This window comes from Misgurnus anguillicaudatus, chromosome 11, assembly GCF_027580225.2.
Source record: "Misgurnus anguillicaudatus chromosome 11, ASM2758022v2, whole genome shotgun sequence".
In the NCBI taxonomy this organism is placed as follows: Eukaryota; Metazoa; Chordata; class Actinopteri; order Cypriniformes; family Cobitidae; genus Misgurnus; species Misgurnus anguillicaudatus.
This window is the reverse complement of record NC_073347.2, coordinates 2,169,207-2,192,067: the sequence shown is the minus strand read 5'-3', so window position 1 is coordinate 2,192,067 and position 22,861 is coordinate 2,169,207. Positions and strand designations below refer to the sequence as shown.

General features: G+C 36.0%; 2 protein-coding genes across 2 annotated transcripts in view; one reads left to right on the top strand and one right to left on the bottom strand.

Moving 5' to 3' along the window:
• Positions 1 to 18,473, top strand: part of ppp3r1a (protein phosphatase 3, regulatory subunit B, alpha a) — a 33,328-nt gene extending 14,855 nt beyond the window's left edge. The window contains exons 3-6 of the mRNA XM_073872811.1: positions 5,719 to 5,895; positions 10,521 to 10,580; positions 10,665 to 10,849; positions 16,750 to 18,473. Of these exons, the coding sequence (XP_073728912.1) occupies positions 5,719 to 5,895; positions 10,521 to 10,580; positions 10,665 to 10,849; positions 16,750 to 16,797 (470 nt within the window). The 3' untranslated portion in view covers positions 16,798 to 18,473. The remainder of the gene's footprint in view (positions 1 to 5,718; positions 5,896 to 10,520; positions 10,581 to 10,664; positions 10,850 to 16,749) is intronic.
• A 1-nt stretch (position 18,474) lies between these two features.
• Positions 18,475 to 22,837, bottom strand: pno1 (partner of NOB1 homolog). The gene is made up of 7 exons (XM_055169364.2): positions 22,559 to 22,837; positions 20,926 to 21,075; positions 20,757 to 20,840; positions 20,338 to 20,398; positions 20,146 to 20,263; positions 19,099 to 19,169; positions 18,475 to 18,755 (listed from the first exon to the last, which is right to left on the bottom strand). Exons 1-7 carry the CDS (start codon positions 22,739 to 22,741, stop codon positions 18,688 to 18,690), a joined length of 735 nt encoding a protein of 244 aa, XP_055025339.1. The 5' UTR covers positions 22,742 to 22,837; the 3' UTR covers positions 18,475 to 18,687.
• Positions 22,838 to 22,861: the final 24 nt, after the last annotated feature.

The window sequence follows — 22,861 nt, the reverse complement described above, 5'->3', positions numbered from 1 at the left end:
AAGTAACAGAAAAAACATGTCAACCTGCAAGATTAAAGCACATTTTTGTTTCCACATCAGTTGATCTAACGGTTTGTGTCTCATACCAGCATAAATTGTTTTCTTAAAGGAACAGTATGTAAGAAATGTATATCAATTAATCATAAAATGGCCCTGATAAGTCACTAGACATTAAGAAATCATTTTCATTTTAAATACTAATATCACTGATGATACAACAGTGGTCCAGCCAGGATATTATCATTTAAAAAGTGGAGTTGCAGCCCTCAACTGATGTTTATGTTGTCATGTTGTGTTTTGGCCACCAGTTGTGTGATTGCAGTACCAGTTTTAGCCACAATCCTACATACTGTTCCTTTAAAGCTTAGGAAAAATGGGACTGGAGGGAGGAGGGGCTCTTCAGATGAGCTTGTGGTTTCATAGACAGAGTAGTGTGAAGTGTTAAGAGTCTCCGGTGTAGCTTTAATGAGCTGTGAGGCTTTGGGACCTGTGAGGGTTGACCCAACGTCAGTACATGATCTCAGTCTTGTCTTAACACCTTGAACCCTATAAAGAACTGTGCTGGTATGAAGCTTGCCATGATATAGTACATTTAAAATGATCACATAAGTTTGGGTAACTGTGTGTAAGCATACATGTTTGTGTGCAATGGTGCCATATAGTTGACTGGCAATCAGGGCAATTTCGCATTCATTAACACGGACATATCGCCTGCGATAATGAATGCGATATGGCCCAGCTTGTCAGTAAATTGCGGCTCCATCTGAAATAGTGCTGCACAATTAATCGCATCGCAATCGCAATGTCAGCCTGTGCAATTAAATGACAGCAAAATGTTGCAATTATATTAAATAAATAAATGTGTGGACTTGTTAACACCAACTTTCTGATAACAGTTTGATGATTTTCCTTGCTGTTTAAAAAAAGAAAGAAAAACGAACAAAAAAGGCACTGCACCGTGTGGGATGCACGTGTGTGGTGTGCGTCGTCACTTATACCAGAGCGAAGATTGATGCAGAGGAGGTTGACAGTGCTCTGGTAGCAAAAAAAAAACTATGTCTGTTGTATGGCGGTATTTTGGATTTAGAATTACTGACACTGAGTAGTTGCTACATCACGTGGCAATACACAAACATTTCTAGTTTTACAAATACACATTTTAGCTAATCTGTGTGTGGATTTTCCTTAAAACCCATCAAGTTGACTCATGATACCATTTAGTATAATCGCAATCGCACATCGCAATATTAGCAGCAATAACCGCAATGGGAAAAATTACCCAAATCGTGCAGCCCTAATCTGAAAGCAGGAGATGGCGATTTACTACTAATCAAGGAACCGGCTTTACTGACGAGATGCGCATGACTATTGCATGCGATTTATCTTGCAGCTAGTCATTAGATTATCATGCAATTTTTCTTTTTAATGAGCATAAATAAAGGCAGAAGAACAAATACTGAAATGTTATGCAAACAAAATAGATTTCGCGTTACAGAATTCAAGGGTAAATAATAATATCCCAATGCTGTTCCAAATGGCTACTAATATGTCAACGTAAAGCTTTGCACTCCGATTAAAAGTGATGTGTTTTGCTGGCACCTGCTGTGTAAATAAAATCGAAGCACCATAATATAATTTGCTTCTCTGCCTCCCATGAGCACCTCGTAAAACTTCAAAAAGGCTATGAAAAAGACCACACAGTGATGCGCAATAGAAAGCTAAAAACTATACATGTGTGACAGTTCTGAGCAAGAGTTAATATTTGAGAAACTGGCAGCTTGCTCATGCAAATGACCTACTTACCAAACCATATGTGGAATGATGTGGCTCATACAGGCATGCGGCACAGCCCAAAAGCATGTCTGTAACTGCTCGAAATAAACCCCAGCTTGTTCGCTGGGGGTTTCCCTGAGGGCACTTATGGGGCCTTCTTATGACCTCATGGCTAAAAATATGAATGCTCGAGGTCTTGCCCCACTGATATCTATGTGATGTCAAAATATGTCTGTTTGTTCAGGACAGTAACATGGCTCATTTTTGTATTGGAATATTGTGACTGTAGTTGGGAACTGGTCAAACCTGTGTAACCTCAAGTCTTCAACTTATGTAAATCATAAAGTACTATAACCAGCGCACAGGTGTGCATGTCTACTACTGCAGTCTTATTTGTTAAGGAAGCATAATTATATTGAGAACAACTGAGATGGCTTACAGAGAAGAATTACAGCACCTGGCGAACTACCAGCACGCTAAGAAGAGTCACACGTACCTTCCCATATCCACTGATAATGGGGTTTAAGTGGAGCGTGTGATCCTGAGTGTCCATTTCTCTGAGGATCTTTCCTGAGCACCTCCGCCTTGATAAAAAAAGGCACAGCAGTGCCTTGCAGGAAGCTTATGAAAGCTAACCTGTCCTATTAAATTCTGATAAACTTTCACCACGGAAACCATCTTAACAATCTACATTGCAGTATGATATGGCAACTTCACTGGTGGTGACAGTTGCCCAATAAACCACTGGCATATTCCATCAAAGACATTCAACAGAAATTATGCCTACATTGGGTGAAAAGCATATCATTAATTTCATTTACACACACGCCAGGTAAATGTTCAGGAATCGCTACCATAGGATGACTTCAAAATTAACGGAAAGCATTCTTTGTGAACATGAGACTAAAACAATGCCGTAAGGGGCGTGCCGTATGGACATGTGTGTCATTGCAACCAGAAGTTATGGTTCAGCTCTTTGACACACGGATTTAAATGCTGATCAACATTCACAACAAGAAATGTCATCAAACTGGACTGAAGCAATGATCGGGGAGCTCGTCACTATCAGTGCTGAAGCTGAGACCATTCACCAGCATGACAGAACAGCGCGTCCTTATGATCTGGTTGAAAACTAAAATGTTTCTCCAGTGAGAATTCACAGATAATTACCAAACTTCAGGCGCTGTGGAAGACGCTACCAAGTTCATACGTCACGTGATCTTTACACGGTGTGTGTGTGTGTGTGTAAATGGACGCACAGATTCCAGAAAATCATTGGCATTGTGAATTAATTAAAAATCAAAAGATCCCGGACATCCCAGACACATTTTCCATGTATTTTTTGTAACCCTTTGTGAAAATGGCTAAAGACTAGAGATTGACCAATTCTGATACCAAATATTTGGATGCTTATGTGCCCAATAACTGATATGCTGAACCAATTTTTATTTACTGTTAAACTTTTTTTTCACAATTACTACAATACTGAACTGAACAAACCCTTATAATAACAAACACTCCCTCTTTGCATACAATGTAATAAATAGGGGTCTGACAGAGTGAATAATATTAATTTAATAAATAATGTAACTGGAATAATATATTGTCAAGAAGGTAACAAACAGCTTATATGTCATTATATTTTTTAACTGGTATTTTATGTCAGAATAATTCATATTTTGTTATTATAGTTTATGAAATGGCTGTTGACAAAGAGCTGTTTATCTACGCTTTTACTCGCGTATTAACTGTATTAAACTGCGACAGCTCGCAGAGGTAATAAATAATTAATTAATATCCACAGACATTTATTTACAGCGGGAAAAATAAGTATTTGACACAACATTTTTATCAGTAAGGGGATTTCTAAGTGGGCTACTGACCACAAAATTTCCACCAGATGTAGCCATCAAGCCAAATACTGAATTCATACAGGGAAATCAGAACATTTAAGTGTAAATGTTGAGTCATAATAAATAAAGTGAAATGACACAGGGAATAAGTATTGAACACACTTTATTTAATACTTTGTAAAAAAGCCTTTGTTGGTGATTACAGCTTCTAGACGCCTCTTGTATGAAGAGACCAGTCGTCTGCATTGCTTAGGAGTGATTCTGCCCATTCTTCCACACAAATGGTCTTTAAATCTTGAAGAGGCCCAAGGAACCTTCAGGATTTAAAGACCATTTGTGTGGTACCTATTTATTATGACTCAACTTACATACTTAAATGTTCTGATTTCTTTGTATGAATTCAATATCTGGGTTGATGGCTACATCTGGTGGACATTTTGTGTCAATAGCCCACTTCGAAATCCCCTTACTGATAAAAATGCTGATGTGTCAAATACTTATTTTCCCAGCTGTAGATGTTTTTTTTTTTTTTTGCAAAATAATGTTTATCTGGTAAATGTTACTTGGGGTAAATCTTGTGGTGGCTGTGCTTCAGCCTTCTACCTGGTAAGTGAATAGCAATATAAATGTGATTTTATGAAGCTATTAATAAGCATAAATAAAAAATGAATTTAATTCAGCGTTTTTAATTCCACCAAGCATTAATTTGTGACTGTTTTATTTATTTAAAGCTACATCGTTATTATGACAGGATTTGGATCAGTTTATGTGACTCTGTGAGTTCGTCTCTATTTCTTAGACAAGTGCATACATTGCATATCAGGCATTTATAACACAATTCATCTGTGCATTAATGTCTGTTATGTTAAATAAGTTGATTAATTAAATCAAATTAAATATACTCAAAATCCTTATAATATAGTCGCGTCACTCCGTCGTCATATCTGCAAGCTGCTGTTGTTAGCTCCTCTTCTCAGATGCTTTGACAAAATGGCGTCCAGCATGCAATTCTCAAAATGGCCACAAGATGGTGACATTTATCGGTCAATCCGATATAACAAAACCGATATCCGATAATGGGAAAATGCTAAAATATTGGGAAACGGATACAACGGTTGCTCTAAAATAAAGACACCTCTCACCACAGACTGTTTACTGGTCTCCCATCAGGGAGATGTTACATGAGTCTTTGGAGTCATACCAGCTGGTTTAGGAAGAATTTCTTTCTCTCAGCTGTGATTTTACTAAACTCAGTCGCTGAACACGACATCCCACTAGGACCACTTTATAATGTCGCAACCGGACAATCAGAATCAAGAGAGACGTGTAATAAATACATTTATTACAGTAAATTTCTGAGACAATGCTATCCTGAGAGAATTAATCAGATAAATTATACATACATGCAATTATTCATACAGCGATATAAAAGTGTTGATTGGTTTTGTATGTTTAAGATGGTTTTCTTTTTATACTTTGTATACATTACAAAAAGAACAGTCCTGATTATATTCAAAATTGTGCACCATATGAAATGGGTTTAAGCACACAACATTCAATGATTCTGAATTGTTCTGAAATAACCGTCTTCCAGATATGTGGTGTTTGTGTCGTCTTATTCACAATTTCCCTTATTTTTCATCAGTTAGAGTAGCATTCGATGTGTGAGGGGGCAGACTGAAGGGTCACATGACAGGCTGAATGAGCTTACAGTTAGTAACAGAGTATGATATTCAAAAGCTTACCGGTGGTATTATAAACTGGGATACGTGGGAGTGGTATGGCCCAGAGCTGTAGTGCTATGGGTAAGCCTCACTCGGGAATGGCCAATATAATGCCAACTGTAGCTAAAGATCATTCCACCGGATGTAAGTGCATCACATTTGCATTGTTTACCATTGTTTGATGGAGACATTTAGGAGGTATTTTGGCTGAAACACTGATAGCTAGAACATTTCTACGTTTCCTGCTCCGACAGAAAGCTGAACGCTTCATACACACGTTGGATTATTTGCAAACGTTGTCAACCCATCCATTCATTTGTTAAATTTTTCGTTCTCTTGTTTTCTCACCTGCTTTCTCTCCACTCTAGTCGATGCTGATGAGATTAAAAGGCTGGGAAAGAGGTTTAAGAAACTTGACCTGGATAACTCAGGATCTCTCAGTGTGGAGGAGTTCATGTCCTTGCCTGAGTTACAGCAGAATCCATTGGTGCAGAGAGTGATTGAAATATTTGACACGGACGGCAACGGTGAGGTGGACTTCAAAGGTGAGAGCAAACAATCTGTTCCTCAAACTATCTTTGACATGTACACTGGGAAATATCATTGCTTTAATTCAATTGATTAGTTGCGTTTATACATTTAAATTTTCATACTGTTAGGAATCCTCTTGCTTACTTAATTTTTTAAGCAATAGGTTTTTACTTTTTTTTAAGTAAAGTCTATTAATTTTTAAAGTGTTTTTTGTCATATTAGTGCAAATCATAGAAAACATAAAGAATGTCCTCAAAATCAAAACCATGAAATACTTTAACCTCTTAAACCCTGAGGACCCAGTCCCGGGTACAAAATTTCGTATTTTGACTCAAATAAAATATTCGTTTAATCTTTAATGGTCCATCATGGACCCCAGTAACACATATGAGATACTGTTTGAAAGCTTAGACTCTCTACTTTCTCCAGATATGCATCACTTTGAGAAATCTTTTACTGCAAGAAAGTTATTTACACTTATTTTACACTATCACCCCCCCCCCATAATTTTGTATATGATTTAATATTCACATATTTCATATTTATCAAGTATGACAAACATGGGCAAGTCTTATATCAAATGAAAGCTCTCATTCTCAGGAATAAGGCTACAGCGTTATTTTTGTTCTATTATTAACACATATCCAACAATAGTTGAATGAATAATAAGGTAAAAAATCGTCTTTTGTAAACATATGGGAAAATTGAGTGTGGACTGCCTCAGATAGCACATATAGCCACAAATGTTACACCATCTTTTCTCTTAGGTCCTACTCTAAAAAATGAGTCCATTCACAGCATTTTCTTAGGTTGTGTGCATGAATAATCCCTTGCTATTTATTATATGTCCAAAACAAAAAATTAATATTTATATGAAAAATGTATTTTCGGACACTTCAGTAAAATGAAAATAACTTTTGAATGCGACATGCTAAAGAGATCATTCTTTTTTTGGGTGTTTACTGTCTGCTGCTGGTAACAACCAGAACTGTCTGCAGTCTGCTAGAGCACCTAGATCCAGAGTTATACACTATCAAAGACAGTATTTACAACATAAAAAAAGAAAATTTGGTGTTTCATCATATGAAAAACAACATAAATAACACTATTTGTCACAAACAGCAGCTTTTTATGTAACTTCAAAGGGTTTTCTTTAAAATGATATAAAGCAATTGCATTTATTCCACTGTATGTGGTTATGGGAGCACTTCAAATGTTTTTAGGCAGAAATTGTATACAAAAAGGGTATTATTCCTCCCATCAGTTGGAGTAAAATAACTTTTGCATAGATTATGATAGAGAAAAAAATATTTTTTCCTCTGTAAGCTGGCAATTGCTGGAATCAAACAAAACTGTCTGCAGGGAGCTGAGGCACTCATGGCCAGAGTTATACACTTTTAAATAAAAACTTTAGAAAAAAAAACATCAAAAAGCGCCTATTTATTTTTGTGTTTATTAGAGGACTGACATCACATACAACCATGTTTAGCACTTTCAACAGTGTTTTATGAAATTTCGAAGGGTTTCCTGTAAAATGATACCAAACATTTGTATGTAAACCTCTGCATGTGGGTATGGGAAGCTTTTGAAATTGGGTAGGCCAAATCCAGGCAAAAATCCCCAAAATAGCTTCAGGGTGGAAGAAGTTAAGCAGATTTCACAGACGTGTTGCATCACAGGCTGAAAAGATCCTTTGTTTTCTTAGTAATGGCTAATTTTAGCTATTTAATTTAAGCTATTTATCATCTTATATACTATATTAATTTCATGTGTTATTACAATTTTAAAACCCAGATAAACTAAACAGAATGGGATAAACCATTTCATATGTGTAATATGATTTTATTTACTAATTATTTCAGGTCATTTTAAAGAAAAGTCTGTGCAGACAAGTGTCACTGCAGATCATGTAATTAAAATATGAGACATCTGATGTGTGAAAATAAATATGCATGAATGCATATGTCAGACGTTTTTATCCAAAGCGTACATTTTATTAGTTTGTGTATTGTTTGGGAATAAAAGCCCTGAACCTTTGAGCTACTAACTAATGTTAATCCTCTACCAATTGAGCAAAAGGTATTGTAAAACAGAAATAGTTTATCTTGTGTCTTTCCAATCAAGCTGTTGTTTTGTCAAATTATGCACAAACGTGTCACGTGTGTGTGTATCAGTGGTGAGTAAATAAATATTTTCTGGAAAAGGGCTTTCGTGGGGAGTGTCGCTCATTATCTCATTTTATGGTGTTCTGAATCAGACGTATATGGGTGATTCTCACGAAAACTTGGTTTTAAAAATGTCAAGCATGAAAATGTAAAAATTGCTTAAATTTACTTTTTTCCCCACCAGACATTGAAAAACAAAGTCTGGAGTAAATGGGAACATTAATTTAAAAACTTTTACTTATCATTTAACACTTTTTGTAACATAATTTAAAAAATCTCATTACCGCAACAGTCACAAAACATCAACACTGACATATTTTCAAAATGACATGACAAACAGAAAGAACATAATTTGGAGATTCTGCACATGCATTTAAAATCAAAGTATTATGCTTCTATTAATGAAATTAACATTTAATAAGTATCTGTTGCGGTAATGATATTCAAAATGTCGTGTAAGCATTCTGACAAGACCAGTGCTTTAAGTGGGCCGGAACGCCCCGGTACTCAGTACCGCCACTTCTAAAAATAGCTCTTGAGCGTACCACTACGTGCGCCCAGAACGTGCTTTTAGCGTACCGGAACGCTCATTTGTTTAAAAATCAGAGGTTTAATTTAATCATTTGGCTGCGCTGCCGCTTTTCAGAGCGCCCTACGCTTCCTAATTCGTTCCACCGAGAGCAGAGACTACATTACCCATACACCCTTGCGTTTACAAGTTAAAAGCGCATGCGTCCTTCAGTCAGTGTCAACGTGCTCTGGAGAGGTGTGTGTTTGTGTGTGAAACGCTCAACCATAGCTGCTCGGTTAAAATGAAAATACAATGAACACGTAATATGCCCTCCTTGTTTTAGACTCTGAGTAGTAAAAGAACGCCGTCAGACTCAGAGGACTCGCTGATCTCCCACCACGCCAGACTGATAGCTGCAGGTCAGACGCAAGCCTTGTAGGTACGTGGTAATCTCCGCTGTCGCGGCTGTCAGTTTGGTTCCCCTCCACGCAACTTCGGATTTCCTCTGGCGATGTGCAGAAAACATTCTTGAAATTGTAATATACATTTAGTTTAATTGCTAAACTAAAAGTAAACGAAATTTCAATGAATTTGAACGACGTGCACAGTAGTTTTATCACCCGCAAAATGGAAAACAATGGGACAAAATAAATGACTTTAATTAGAGTTTCAAATGGCCAGTATTTTGTTATTCTTGACCCCTTAGACATGGTCTTGGTGTCATTTTAAAGTTTTTTTTCAAGCTTTTTCTATCTGAACCACTAGTTTTAGCATTTAACCATGCTGAAAATTTTACTCACATATCTACCTTTTGCACATTTTATTTATGTTCAAAAACTCTTTCTACAGTAGCTCTTTTTAATGGTATTTTTTTTTAAATCCTTTTGCACATTTTATTTATGTTCAGTAGCTATTTCTAGCTCAAGCAAATCCACAAATTTATAAAAGGATTAATTATTTTTTACAAGGTCGTCTGTTGACTGCTAAATATAAAACCCCTTCAATATAGGAGTCGAGTCAGCAAAAAAAAAAAAAAAAAAAAAATAGAGTACCGGCACCTCTTTTGGGCCACTTAAAGCACTGGACAAGACAATATTTCAAATTAACTGTAAAAAAATGATCTTACCTGGTAGCCATCTTGAAGTAACTGGTCCATGTGCTTGGTCACTCAAAATCAAACTTTATTAAAATTCTGTATGTGTGCTTAAACTGTTCTCAAAAAGTGTTGTGGAGGATGAGAACATCAGGCATGGACACATCATTTTCCTAATTTTTTTTCATTATTATTATACATGAATATTCAGTAAATATTTTTCTGTCATCTAAAGTAGTCTAGCAAAACATCCATTTATATTTTTTTTCTTAATATTTTTATGTTAATTTTATTAAATTACAACATAACGCATGTTCAAACACAGCCGGACACATTGCGGTAATGAGAATTTCAGCAGAAAATAAGATAAAATGTACAATTATAAATTCTTATGTTGAAATCACACATTGTGCAAGGTAGAACACAGTATTGTGTTAATTCTGATGCTTTTTAATGTTACTATATTACACATTTTAAAGCTAAAATCATTAGTGCCGTTGTTTTTCAATGGTTTTGTGAGAATCACCCATATACATAGCAGAGAGTGGAAATATGATGTTTATCTTAAACGTGATTGTTGGTTTTTTATTTGCTGCTTTTATGTTTATCAATCACGATTATCGTTAAACAGATTTCAGCCAAAGACAACATAAAAAATATGCAAGTCCGTTCTTGTTTTAAAGTCAAATCTTCAGGGTCTTTAGGAGTTGAGGAATTATCTAGTGAACTCCCCATCACTAATGCTGTCATTTGAGGTTGTGTTCATTGTGGTTTATGGATCATGAACCAAAATGCCAAAATCCCCCTGTGATGTATGTATGTATGTCCGGTGTCATTACACACCTAATGCATTTGGTCTCTTCATCTTAGAGTTCATCGAGGGTGTATCTCAGTTCAGCGTGAAGGGTGATAAGGAACAGAAGCTTCGCTGTGAGTATCTGTCTAAACCGTATCTGTGCTGAATTCACATACTGTACCCACCTGCATTACATTTGGTTTTATGTTTGCCACCAGTCGCTTTTAGAATCTATGACATGGACAAAGACGGCTACATTTCAAACGGGGAGCTCTTCCAGGTGCTTAAGATGATGGTGGGCAACAACCTGAAAGACACACAGCTGCAGCAGATAGTGGATAAAACCATCATCAACGCAGACAAGGATGGAGACGGAAGGATATCTTTCGAGGAATTTTGCGCTGTAAGAGGTTTTATGAGATCCCCTCTGAAATATATAACTAGCTAATGTCGGCCTAAGCTGATCTTTTAGCCTGACCCCTGACAAGTGTTGAAGACCCCTCTAAAGTCATCAGAACAAATGGCTTGACTGGCTTGACCAGGGCTAAAAGATCGGCTTACTTGTTTAAACCAGTGTTTTCAGTAGGAATATGTGAAGGGTCTGGAGGAACTAATAGTATCTAAGTGGTATTGGTATTAAGATGGGTTTGGTCGATCAGATCACAAGTGCAAAAGACAGACAACTTTCCTGTTCACACATGGGGCCTCATTTATAAAGCGTGCATACGCACATATTTGATCGTAAAGCGTGCGTACGCAAAAATCCACAAGTCCATATTTATAAAAACTGTCTGTCACTTGGAAAAGTGCTTAGCACCACGTCAGTGTCTGAGCAAACATACGCACTTTTACTTGTCTGATTGCTGCAGGAAAATAAGCCAATCTTTTTGCTCAAAGGATTTAAACATTGACAGGTGCTTTTTTATGTGTCAATGACATTAATTAGGCATCGTTTAAAGGCAGAAATCTGCAACTGTTCAGCTGCGCACAATTTCAAGCTTATTTGCGATTTATGGATTTCACGTCTGAAACTGAGGCGTGCACGCATTTTCTATGCATAAATTTGTTTTATGAATCACACATGCACGCTTTTAAAAAATGAGCGTAAGATCAAATTAAGGATGTTTTCTATGCATCATTTTATAAATTAGGCCTCTGGTGTTTTAATCTGTCTCTTTTGTCCAGTTCTGTCCAAGTTCTTTTAGGGGATGGTCTATGTGCGACAAGCAGAAGAAATTATAGGTTTAAAGGGGACATTCCAGAAGACGTTTGTAAGATATTAAATAAATCTTTGATGTCCCCAGAGTACATATGTGAAGTTTTAGCTCAAAATACCATATAGGTAATTTATTGTGGCATGTTAAAATAGGCACTTTATGGGGCTGAGCAAAAATGCACCGTTTTTGTGTGTATCCCTTTAAATCCAAACGAGCTGCCCAGGTGGGCGGAGTCTCAAGCGCTCACGCTGTAGACATGACAAAGCATCGAGGGAGATTCTCTCACGAAAGAAGATAGTGAGCGATGTTAAGCATTATAAATATGAACAAGTTTAAAAAGTCAATTATCTGTTTTATGCATACTAAATACATGTTTATCAGCAGATGGGAAACATTGTGGAATAAAAATAAAGACTTAAGGTCTCATGTTGCCCTTGTTTTAAACAGGCATAATGAGTTTCAGCATGTTACAATAAAATACACTTCCACAAACACTCAGAAGTTTACTTTTTGACCAAACCACACGAGCACATTTAAATGATCTGTAATAAAACAACACGTTTAATGCTTAAAGTTTAGAGAAACAGATCAAATGACATGTTTAAGTTTATTGTGTACACATATTGAACACATTCGCGTTTCTGTCAGTCTCTCATCTATTTTGTAACTCCTCATTCATTTGAAACTTCAGAGAAACATTAAACAACATATTTACTTATTGTGTATGATAGTGAATACGCGTTGTTCACTCACTCTGTCTCGTTCAGTTCATTAATCCTCGTGTTCATTTATATAAACTTCAGAGAAACATATTAAACAACATAACTTACTTGAAAGCGAACCGTTGCGTTGCTCTCTCTCTCTCGTTCGTTCGCTCACTCTCTCTCTCTCTCTTGCAATAAGGTAAGTTTAATCCTTTAGAACGTTAAATAAATCTTTAGAAAGATTATTAAAACTACAAGTTATAAGATTGTAGGCTCCTGTTTGTGTTTGATGGAATACAAACGCGTCGTGCTGTCAGTCATTCTTTCTCTCTCTGTCTATCGCACTCGAGGTAGCCTCATGGTTGGATAGCGCAGTTGAAGGGGCGGTATCATTATAATTGGAGCCCTTACCTACGTCATGGGGGGAGCGAAATCCGCATGACCTATTTATTCACATGCTTGCAGAGAGAGCCATACCAAAACAAAGTTACAGGGTTGCTATTTTTCATGTTTTCTGGGTTGGTAGAAGCACTGGGGACCCGATTATAGCACTTAAACATGGAAAAAGTCTGATTTTCATGGAATGTCCCCTTTAAGTTGACGTGCACTAATATTACACTACCACTGCTTGTGTTATTTAACACGCTGCACAAGGTTTTGTACATTTATATACGGACTACCGGCACATCCGGGAACTTGACTGTAAATTTCGTCACCGCCCCTTTTCGGGGGATCAAAAAACAGCGCTTCCATTGGCTTCCATTCAAAATAGCGGAACAAAGCAACGTTTTTACACAGCCGGCAGACGTAAATAACTTATGAAATCACTCAGATTAAACATGTTGAGTAATTATCTGTCCACCCTGCCTGCCATAGAGCCCGAAAGATACATTAACACATTTAATTTGGTCAATATAAAAACATGTCCCTTTCATTCTCACAGCGTCAAATTTGTGTAACAATGCCATCCAGTGATTGCTGGAAATATCGCTACGCCAGTTAGTTGTATGGCTGGACGGAAAAGTGCACTCAATACTCTAAATATAAAGACATCATATATAAATACGAAGTAACTTTCAAATACGAAGTAAAATCATTCACTTGCTTCCCTGTTGACTCGATGAGGTACGAGTAAATGTCCGGGTAAGACACCTCTGGCCAATAGGGAGCGTTGTTACACAAATTTGATGCTGTGAGAATGAAAGAGACATGTTTTTATATTGACCAAATTAAATATGTTAATTTATCTTTCGCGCTCTATGGCAGGCAGTGTGGACAGATAATTACTCAACATGTTTAATCTGAGTGATTTCATAAGTTATTTACGCTTGCCGGCTGTGTACGAAAGTTGCTTTGTTCCGCTATTTTGAATGGAAGTCAATGGAACGTCTAGTGTGATTTCCCCCAAAAGTGGGCATGAACCTGTTCAGAGACATTCTATGACGTTGTGCGTATGACATTTTAAATATCAAACTGCTTGCAAACTAAAGAGGCGGAGAGCAGTCAATTTATTTTTATATTTTATTTTATTTTGCGCTTGAAGTTAGAACTGATGTAAAAACATTGTGCTCTGTACATCACACATTAGATTGATAGGTTGAGAGTAGCTGGTGGATGTGGTCGAAAGTAGACAAGCTCAAAGGGTTTTACATACCGTTTACAACCTTATTTAGCATCATCCACTTGTGATCCAATCATAAACAGGGCCTAACAGTCTGACGACCATGAAAGCAGGTCCTGATGTTAACATCCACTAAATGTGGGTGGATTTTAGCCGTGGTGTTTAACAGTCATTTTCACAAGCCATGTTTCATATATTTATATACGGTGTATTCGCCTTCACCCAGTGTTGCACAGACCAATGTAATGCGAGGAAATTCATGTCAGATGAATTACTGTAGATGTTAATATTACATATCAGCAAATACATTTTCAGCTGCAGTATCTAATATTACATGAAGGTCTCTTAAATAATTACTAAACAACAGCTTAAAATATTATACAGTGAAAAGTTTTCATATACAGACAGACTGAAAAGGGAGCTTTAGACAAATCCTTACCAGAGCTAAATGTATGATAAAGGAGTGTTATACATTTCATGTAGTCTTTATTTGTGTGTATGCAATGGTCATGTACATATAAAAGGTTTTTGCTCAAGTGCATTTTAGTAGGCCATAATCCACTTTAATCATATAAAATGTAGTTTCTAAACAACAAAATTGTGGCTAGTGAAAATGCTAAGCGGCTAGTAACTTCAGAAAAACTTGTTTATGTCAGGCCCTGCAGCAAAGTATTCAAGCTACGCGAGGACATGTAATAAAGAGACAATATCAAGGCCAAAGATTACCTTTAAACATAAAGCAAAGCAGACCTTTAACAGTAATGAATGGTTATTGCTTTCATCATAATCATAATATTTTTTTTATTTTTTTCCAATAGGTTTAAAGTTCATTTTTTTGTTTATTGTTGAATGTTTCGTAACTTTCCATTAACACTCGTAGGGTTTTTCCATTAAAACACTACGACTAGTGATAGACAGATAGATTGCAGTGCCCAATATTTTGGCCAGTACACAGTACTGTGCAAAAGTCTTAGGCCACCATCTCCAGCTTAATTGTTTTAGCAAAGTTTTAATGTCCATCCATATTTCTTTTTCAATCTTTTTTAAGATACAAACAGAAAATACATGAAATATGTACACAAAATAAAAAACAAAAAATCTTCTTCAGACATCAGTCAGTATTTAGTGTGACCTCTCTTGGCACTAAACACATCTTGAGCTTTTTTGAGAAGACTGAAGTCATTCGATTAGAATTAGGATTTAATTTTATTTAGTTTTAAGAGATCCTGCAGCTGCCTGCTATTGCTCAAGTGGAAGTGATGTTGACACTTCAGCTTATACTTTTATACCATTTTTAATACAACATACACATTTCCTGTATTTCCTGGTTGTATTCTATTAAAGAGACTGAGAAATAAATTATATATGATCACTATACAATTGCAAAAACAACAAATGTAATGGTAGCATGGTGGCCTAAGACCTTTGCACAGTTCTGTATCTGTAAGATTTAAATTATCGACATCAGCCGAGAAATCTTTTGAATTGGCCAATAAATCTTTCTGTTCCTTATTATACACTTTTTAATGTAACTTTATGTTGCGTAACACAGCACAACAATCTGGAGTCTTATTTAAACTGTACCGTGAGGTGTCATATACACAGTATATATGTCTGTCAAATATTTTTCATATACTTATAAAGTGTATGTTTGTAAATATTAATCATGACAAATGTTTATTAAGGTTCACCTTTAATTTTTTTTGTCTTGTATCTCTTTACTGTAATTAGATTTGTGTTATATCGGCAATACTGTTTTCTGAATATATGTATTGGCCGTAAAACACCCATATCGGAAAACTCAATCGCAGTCTTGGCCTAAAGCAGTGCTTCTTAATTATTTTCTGTCACGCCCCCCCTAGAAAGAAGTAAACATTTCGCGCCCCCCAACTCTCCGCCGCGACTGTAAATAGTATAATTTGTCTATAAAATGACACATCTGCAAAACATTGTATCCTTATTAACATTAAAGAAAACACAAAAATAAAAATATTGATCAACTTACAACAAAGAATAACTTTATTAACATTGTTTTTTAGTCTGTAACAAAAAAGATTTAAAATGCATCAATTTGCCTGAAAAAAAAATCCTTATTTAAAGTATAATATTTTTGGACCATTTGATACTGAAAAATTAAATTAAATATAATCAATAAATAATAATAAAAACTCAAGCGGCTTATCAGCTTGATTGGGGTGTAATGTCTATAAGTGACAGTGCAAAAAAATCACTTCCTGAAAAAGTATTTTCCCCGGGGTCACGCGAGCCCTCCCTGGGGGTCCCGCCCCACTATTTGAGAAGCACTGGCCTAAAGCGTGATTTATAAATCTGCATAGGACCTACGCCGTAGGCTACGTGTAGCCTGATGCGCACCCTTCAAAAAATGTAACAACGCGACTGTTCTATGCAGACCGCGCTAGCGTTGTGATTGGTCTGTTATAACCCCTCCTGTCAGGTAAAAAATATCTGTTGCATTTCCTCATACACATTTTCCCTTGCAAAGGTAAAAACAAAGAGGGGCCAAGTTGAGGAGTGATTTATCTCAAGCTGCAACAAAAGTCGCTGTCCATCACTGCTGATGCTTCATATTGGATAGAGTCCGGCTTGTAGTCCAAGAGTTGCCGGTTCAAGTTTAGGTTGCGATTGAGGTGCTCTGAAGCAAGTGTGTGTGTTCACTACTTACTGGATTGGGTTAAATGCAGAGATCGCATTCCAAGTATGGGTTACCATACATTATCACATTTCTCACTTGCTTCTACAGGTTGTTGGAGGTCTTGACATACACAAGAAGATGGTTGTGGATGTGTAAGCAAGTCTCGTCTCCAGACGTCCATTTTCCTCTTCATCTCTGACTATCTGCTCAGCGAATGCTCTCTGTGTATTCCAACGGAAGTATTTACCAAGCTACGTTTTCTCAACAGAAGCTATGTGACGCCAACTGTACGTGATATTGAACTGATCTGCTCAATAACCTGGACTAGCACTATTAGGCCTTATTGACACTGAAAGAGCATTTCTGTAATAGAGAGAAGAGGGCATTGGCTTGATCATATTTATTTAGTTGTTAATGCTTCTTTTTAATATTTATTTGAAATAAGTATGATATAAATAAGTGTAAGTAGGGTATGATGTGCCAACATACAGTTAGAAAAAGAGATGAGAACATCATGATCCTAACCCAGAGAGCTGTTTTCACTGCATGATGAAATACATTTACAGGTTTTATATTATTTCATCACATTTTGTGATATACACTGTGTACCAAAAAATGTGATGGATTAAGGGAAACATTTCTATTATTTTAAATTCTAGCATTTAACCATGTATAATACTCATTGTTTTTGTATTAATTGTGACGTTTATGTATAAATGTTTATATTGTTGCAAAGTGCTTTTTTCTCAAACAGTTTAGCAAACACTGGTATCTGGATTCATTTAACAGCACTTCATGTGAAACATACATTTTCCATAAAGAAATCTGGACAATCATGCAAAATGATTTAAAGATACAATTAACACTTAAAAATGAATGTCAATGCATTAGATATAAACTTATCCAACCTGTCATATCCACAAACAAATGATACTTTTCTCTGTGCTTTATTTAATGGCTTTTTGAAGGCATCTTTAAAGAGTAATAGCAGGTTATCAATGCAATAACATGCTTCTTGCTTGAGCTACATTTTACATACACGACTCTTGCTTTAATGTTTTTTATTTAATGTGGCTTAAGTGACTTTTGGGGCCACTGTATATTTGGCATATGGATCATTTCATGTCTATATTTGTTAAGTACCTGAATGATGTAAAAGCAGATAGATATCATTGAGTAATGTACGTATTATACAGTCGGCACACTCTTCACGTGAATATGAGCATCCAAGCTTGTATTCACAAGTACAGTAGAGAATACAGATGAATAAAACTATAACATTTATGAACTGTGAATGTTTACATGCATGACAGGAGCAGCTTAACCAAATTTATGGCTAATGAATGTTAATGAAAAACAAAAGTCATGTCTTTTTACTTTTTTAGCACACATCACCGAGTCTCGTTGAGAAACATAAAGGGTCTGTTTTGCCTGTTTAAACTTCTTCCTTTCTGCATGTTTAGATTAAAAACCTTTGCTGATTGTTTACACTTAACTGTGAAATTGATGTCAAATATCTATTACAACTAAACATTGCCAAATTTGAAACGATGCAAGATAAAGCATTATTTGCATTTCTTCATTAGATTCATACAGGTGTCAAATCGCATACCAGATTTAGGTGGTAATATGTTCCTTTGATTTTTAAATGCTCATCTTTAAATCTTGTAAGGTATTCAATCTTTTTTGGTGAATGGACTGAGTTACCTCATATATCTGAGGGTGCATCATTACGTGTCATTTTGAGGAGGTCTATTGTGCATGCTGCATCGTATGATGATTTTACAGACTACTTGATTCTGTATAAACACAATAAAAACTGTAAAACATGAGTTACTGGATTCACAATGCATTTTATTTTCATTGATGTGTTTGTTTATTTTTAAAGTGAGTTTAGTGGCATAAATAATCTGTCAAATAACATCAGTCCACTGGTGCTCAGATTGACGCCTATTACAAGTTCATGGATTTCAACATTTCATAGCAATGAGGCACAAGCACCTATAAATCAGTCCATGTGTAACATAAAGATGAGTCGATTTTACATTAGAACCTCTCAGCCGCACGGCTCGCGACGGCCCGAATGTTGCCGTACACCTTTGATGGAGGACTCCCTGTTAGAGTTCAATGAAAAGTAATAATTAGTATTCATTCCTTTTAACGCTGTGGTTAAACTAGACTTTCAGCAAGCAAAATCTCTGTATAAGGGCAGCAAACAGATATCTCAAGTGGTATTATCAAGGTAATGCTGTGACATATCAATCAATCTTATGGTCAAAGTTCACCAAACCTGATCTTTAAAACGTGCCGCAATGCAAAATGTTTTTTATATACGCTTGTGTTTCTGGTCGGTCGCATTCACACATTTTGTATAAATGGAAATCAATGAAACTAAAGGTCTAGTGTGACCACAGCATTACTCAGAGAGACATAAGATAAAAACTTGACTTTACTAACCAAGAATGAGGTTGCATATTGCCGTCCGTGCCATTTTGATATTCTGGAATGATCCCAGTATATGAATCTTACTGTAGAGAGAAGAACCGAAACAATCCATTACATTTTAATTATATAGCTTTTCCGAATTTTGCATTGTAACAAATAGGCTGCACAAAAAATAAAATAAAAACAATACAAAAAGAGAAACAAAAACAGCATAGAAACTGTCAAAATCAAACTTAAACTAACTCTGTTTTCTGTGCATGTTTTTTAATTGTCAACCAGACATTTTAAATGGTAAATGGCTCTAACTCTTCTGGACTACTATTATATTTCTTTCTGACAGATGTGCTAAAACCAGTTGTTGTTGTTGTTGTTGTTGTATAGACAAAAAGCATAAAGGTTATAGGTTTTTGTGTATCATGAAAAACATTACAGCATGTGTTTGATATAGGGGTGTGCCGATGATGCTTGCTAGGATTCTCAGTGAATTACAGTGAAATGCAGCTACTCGTGTAGAAACTCAATATGGGCCGCAAAAGAAAAGCCATTTCCAGGAGATGTGTGTGGAAATGGTTCAAGTTTATATTTATATTGCTGTTATTCAAACCTTTTCAGGTATTTTCATGATAATCAAGAATATGTATAATGATTATATTTGAGTGTTGCTTTTTCAAATGCATGTAATAAACGACTAAAACTACTAACAGTGATTTTAGATCGATATGGACTTACTGATCAAAAGCCATAGTGCATGAAAACGTGGTGTGCAATATCGGCTGTGCGATTCAAAATAGTTATCGGCCAGGTATTATTAGTGTATATCGGCATTTATCGCCGCATCCCTAGTTTGATACGACACAAACATTAGCGAATAATGACAGAATTTTGATTTTGTATGAATTCACCAAATCCCAAAACAATAGAGATTTTCATTTTGTACAAAAGAGGTTTAATAAAATATTCGTGAAAAGTATCATACAAGAATAACATCCGGTCTTAAACAGATTCAGAGGATTGAAGTGCTTTTCTAAATGAGTTTTTCTAATGTAAAAAATGACTCACGTGTCTGCGAGCACTATCCTTGTTTTTGTTACGTTCTCAATGGTGAATTTCGTTTTGCCTCCTTTCCCAGCTATTCGTCCGACCGCTCTTGATAAATGGTCTCCCTTCAGAGGCTTAACTGCAAAGACACAAAGAAAATGGGACACAAAGCATATAACAAAATAAATTTGGCTCTGGTTAATATTCACTTACCATCTGTGACATCAAACGTCTCCAAAAACAGTTCATCTAGTCGGATCAGTGCGAGTGCGTCCTGTTTAACATTAGTTATACATCATTACTCTTCATTTCATAAAGGCTCCAGATCTCATCATTAGATTATAAGACTTTAGCCTGGATTTCACAGACAAGATCACATTTATGTAATTGCTCTGAAGTGTCTTAAAAGAAATGTTTTTAAGCAAAGAGTCATTGAAGCAAATTAGATGTAAATATATTGTAGGTGTAACATAATAGCCATTTTATCTGCACTCTTTAACAAACAAAAAACTGAATGAAGAATGTGATTTAATCATTTTATTTGCATGCAACAATATAACAATTGAAAGATTTTAACATTAATATTTACCAATATGAATACATAATATACTAAATGTTGTACTGGCACTCACCTCCACCTGAAATCCTAAAATGAAGGCCTTGACAAAATCTGCAGCTTTGGTAAGAGCACCGATGTCTTGAGTTTCTTTGCATGTCTGTCAAGTAAGAGAGGTTCACTTTAGCAAACATGATGATGCAGCTTAAAAAATGAAAGCACACAGCCGTGCGATTTTTGCTCACTTTTATCTCCACGTTTCTTGATTTGAGATTAAACCGCACTTGAAGCTGCAGGTTTTCGACAATGGGGGTGAAAATTTTCATCCAGTTTTCTTTCAGAGGTGTGTAGCGGTGAGCGGGGACAGGAACTTTGCGCATTTCATCCGCACCACCCTGTAACAAACAGTAAAAAGATGACATGACTATTAAGACATCATAACACATCATTTAAAGGGCAGTTTATTAAATAACAGCCTTTTCTGAAATATTTTACCATCATCATACATAAATTCCCTTTGTATTAATAAACAGCACTGACGGCACCAAAAATTATTACAATTAAATGTTGTTGTTTTGCCACTTTTTCAGTTCTAGGGATGGGACCATTAATGCCGATACACACTAATAATAACGGTCTGAAAACTATTCTAAAACGCACAGCTGATATTACGCACAGTTTTTTTTGATCTACTACGCTTTTGATCAGTACGTCCACTAATCTAAAAATCACTGTTAGTTTGAGTCATTTATAATATGCTTATTGAAAAAGCAACACTCCTCAAACATAATCATCATACATATTCTTTATTATCATGAACATACTTGAAAAGGTTTGAAGAACAGCAATATAAATATACACTTGAAACATTTACACACACATCTCCAGGAAATGGCTTTTCTTCTGCAGCCTATTTTGTATTTCTGCACGAAAGCGCCCTCTGGCTTTTGGATGTAGCTGCATTTTACCGTAATTCATTGAGAAGCATAGCAAACATCATCGGCTGATTTATCGGCCCAACACTGTTCGGTTCATTTAGCGATTACAAGCCTTATTCTCAAAACTATAATATAGATATGTGTTTATTATGCTGATGTTTAATTGGTAGAGCATTGCGCTAGCAGCCCAAAAGTCATGATTTCCAGAAAAGTGATAAAACCTATGGCTTGTAATGCACTATAAGTCACAATAAACCACCAAATGCACAAGTGTAAACCTGTTCAATTTCATTTTTATCCAATATAGTTATTGTTTAATTACCAAATTTCCATTTAATATTAAAGCTGCAGTCTGTAACTTTTGCCTCTCTATCGCCATCTCTGTTGAATATCTATTGTTCCCCTTTTTTCTTTCAAATAAATAAAATCACTCCAAATTATGCACATTGGTGACACTGCACAGTGCACATCTACCATTTGCAACAGTTAAAACTGCTGTTTGCACAATTTCATAATCACAGCCACATCGTATGCAAACGTTGCACATATTATACTAATATTATTAGAATAATATTAATATTATTCATAATATATTCTTTTTTCAGCTACTACTCTACTTTCTCAATAAATTACTTGGTCCACTGGAAGAATTAGCATCTTAGCATAGATTCCTGTTAATCAAAGAACTGTGATTTACAGCTATTTGCATTTAACAGGCTGTTTTTATCCAATAACTACAAACATTTGCATTTTATAAACAGAACTGATCTAACATCAGCTGATCGCTGATCACCGCGCATGCGCACACAGCACAATTGGACAACACGTGAGGAACTTAAACCACGAAGTGGCATTTAAATAATTCACGAGCTCTTTCAATGTAACACCACGTTCTACATTAGACAGACACACTGAATGTAATGTTTGACTGTAACGTTACCCTCAGCTGATCTCCTGATATGGGTGGGAACTGCGGTCTCTTGTGCGCTACTGTGTCCGTGTCCATTTCTATCTCACCCGCGTCCCGCTTGCGTTTCTGAGTCTTTTTTGATTTCACCTTCTCAAATGAGTCATTGTCCACAGCTACAGCCCCATCAGCTGCTGTATTTGTTATTGAGTCCATCGTAAAATTATATATTTTTTAAACTACAGCTCAGCGGAGATGTTTATGGTAAACACGCGGAGTCCTCCATGTTCGAGAAAGGACCCTATTGCTGTCTAAATCGTGCCAGATTGATAATTA

What these genes read in the sequence shown, in the direction of transcription:
- pno1 (XM_055169364.2), bottom strand. Translation starts at nt 22,741, where the DNA reads ATGGACTCAATAACAAATACAGCAGCTGATGGGGCTGTAGCTGTGGAC. An exon ending in TTTTAGGATTTCAGGTGGAG is followed by an intron (nt 20,399 to 20,756) that starts GTGAGTGCCAGT and finishes AATGTTAAACAG; the next exon opens with GACGCACTCGCACTGATCCG. An exon ending in AATATGCAACCTCATTCTTG is followed by an intron (nt 18,756 to 19,098) that starts GTTAGTAAAGTC and finishes GAACTCTAACAG; the next exon opens with GGAGTCCTCCATCAAAGGTG.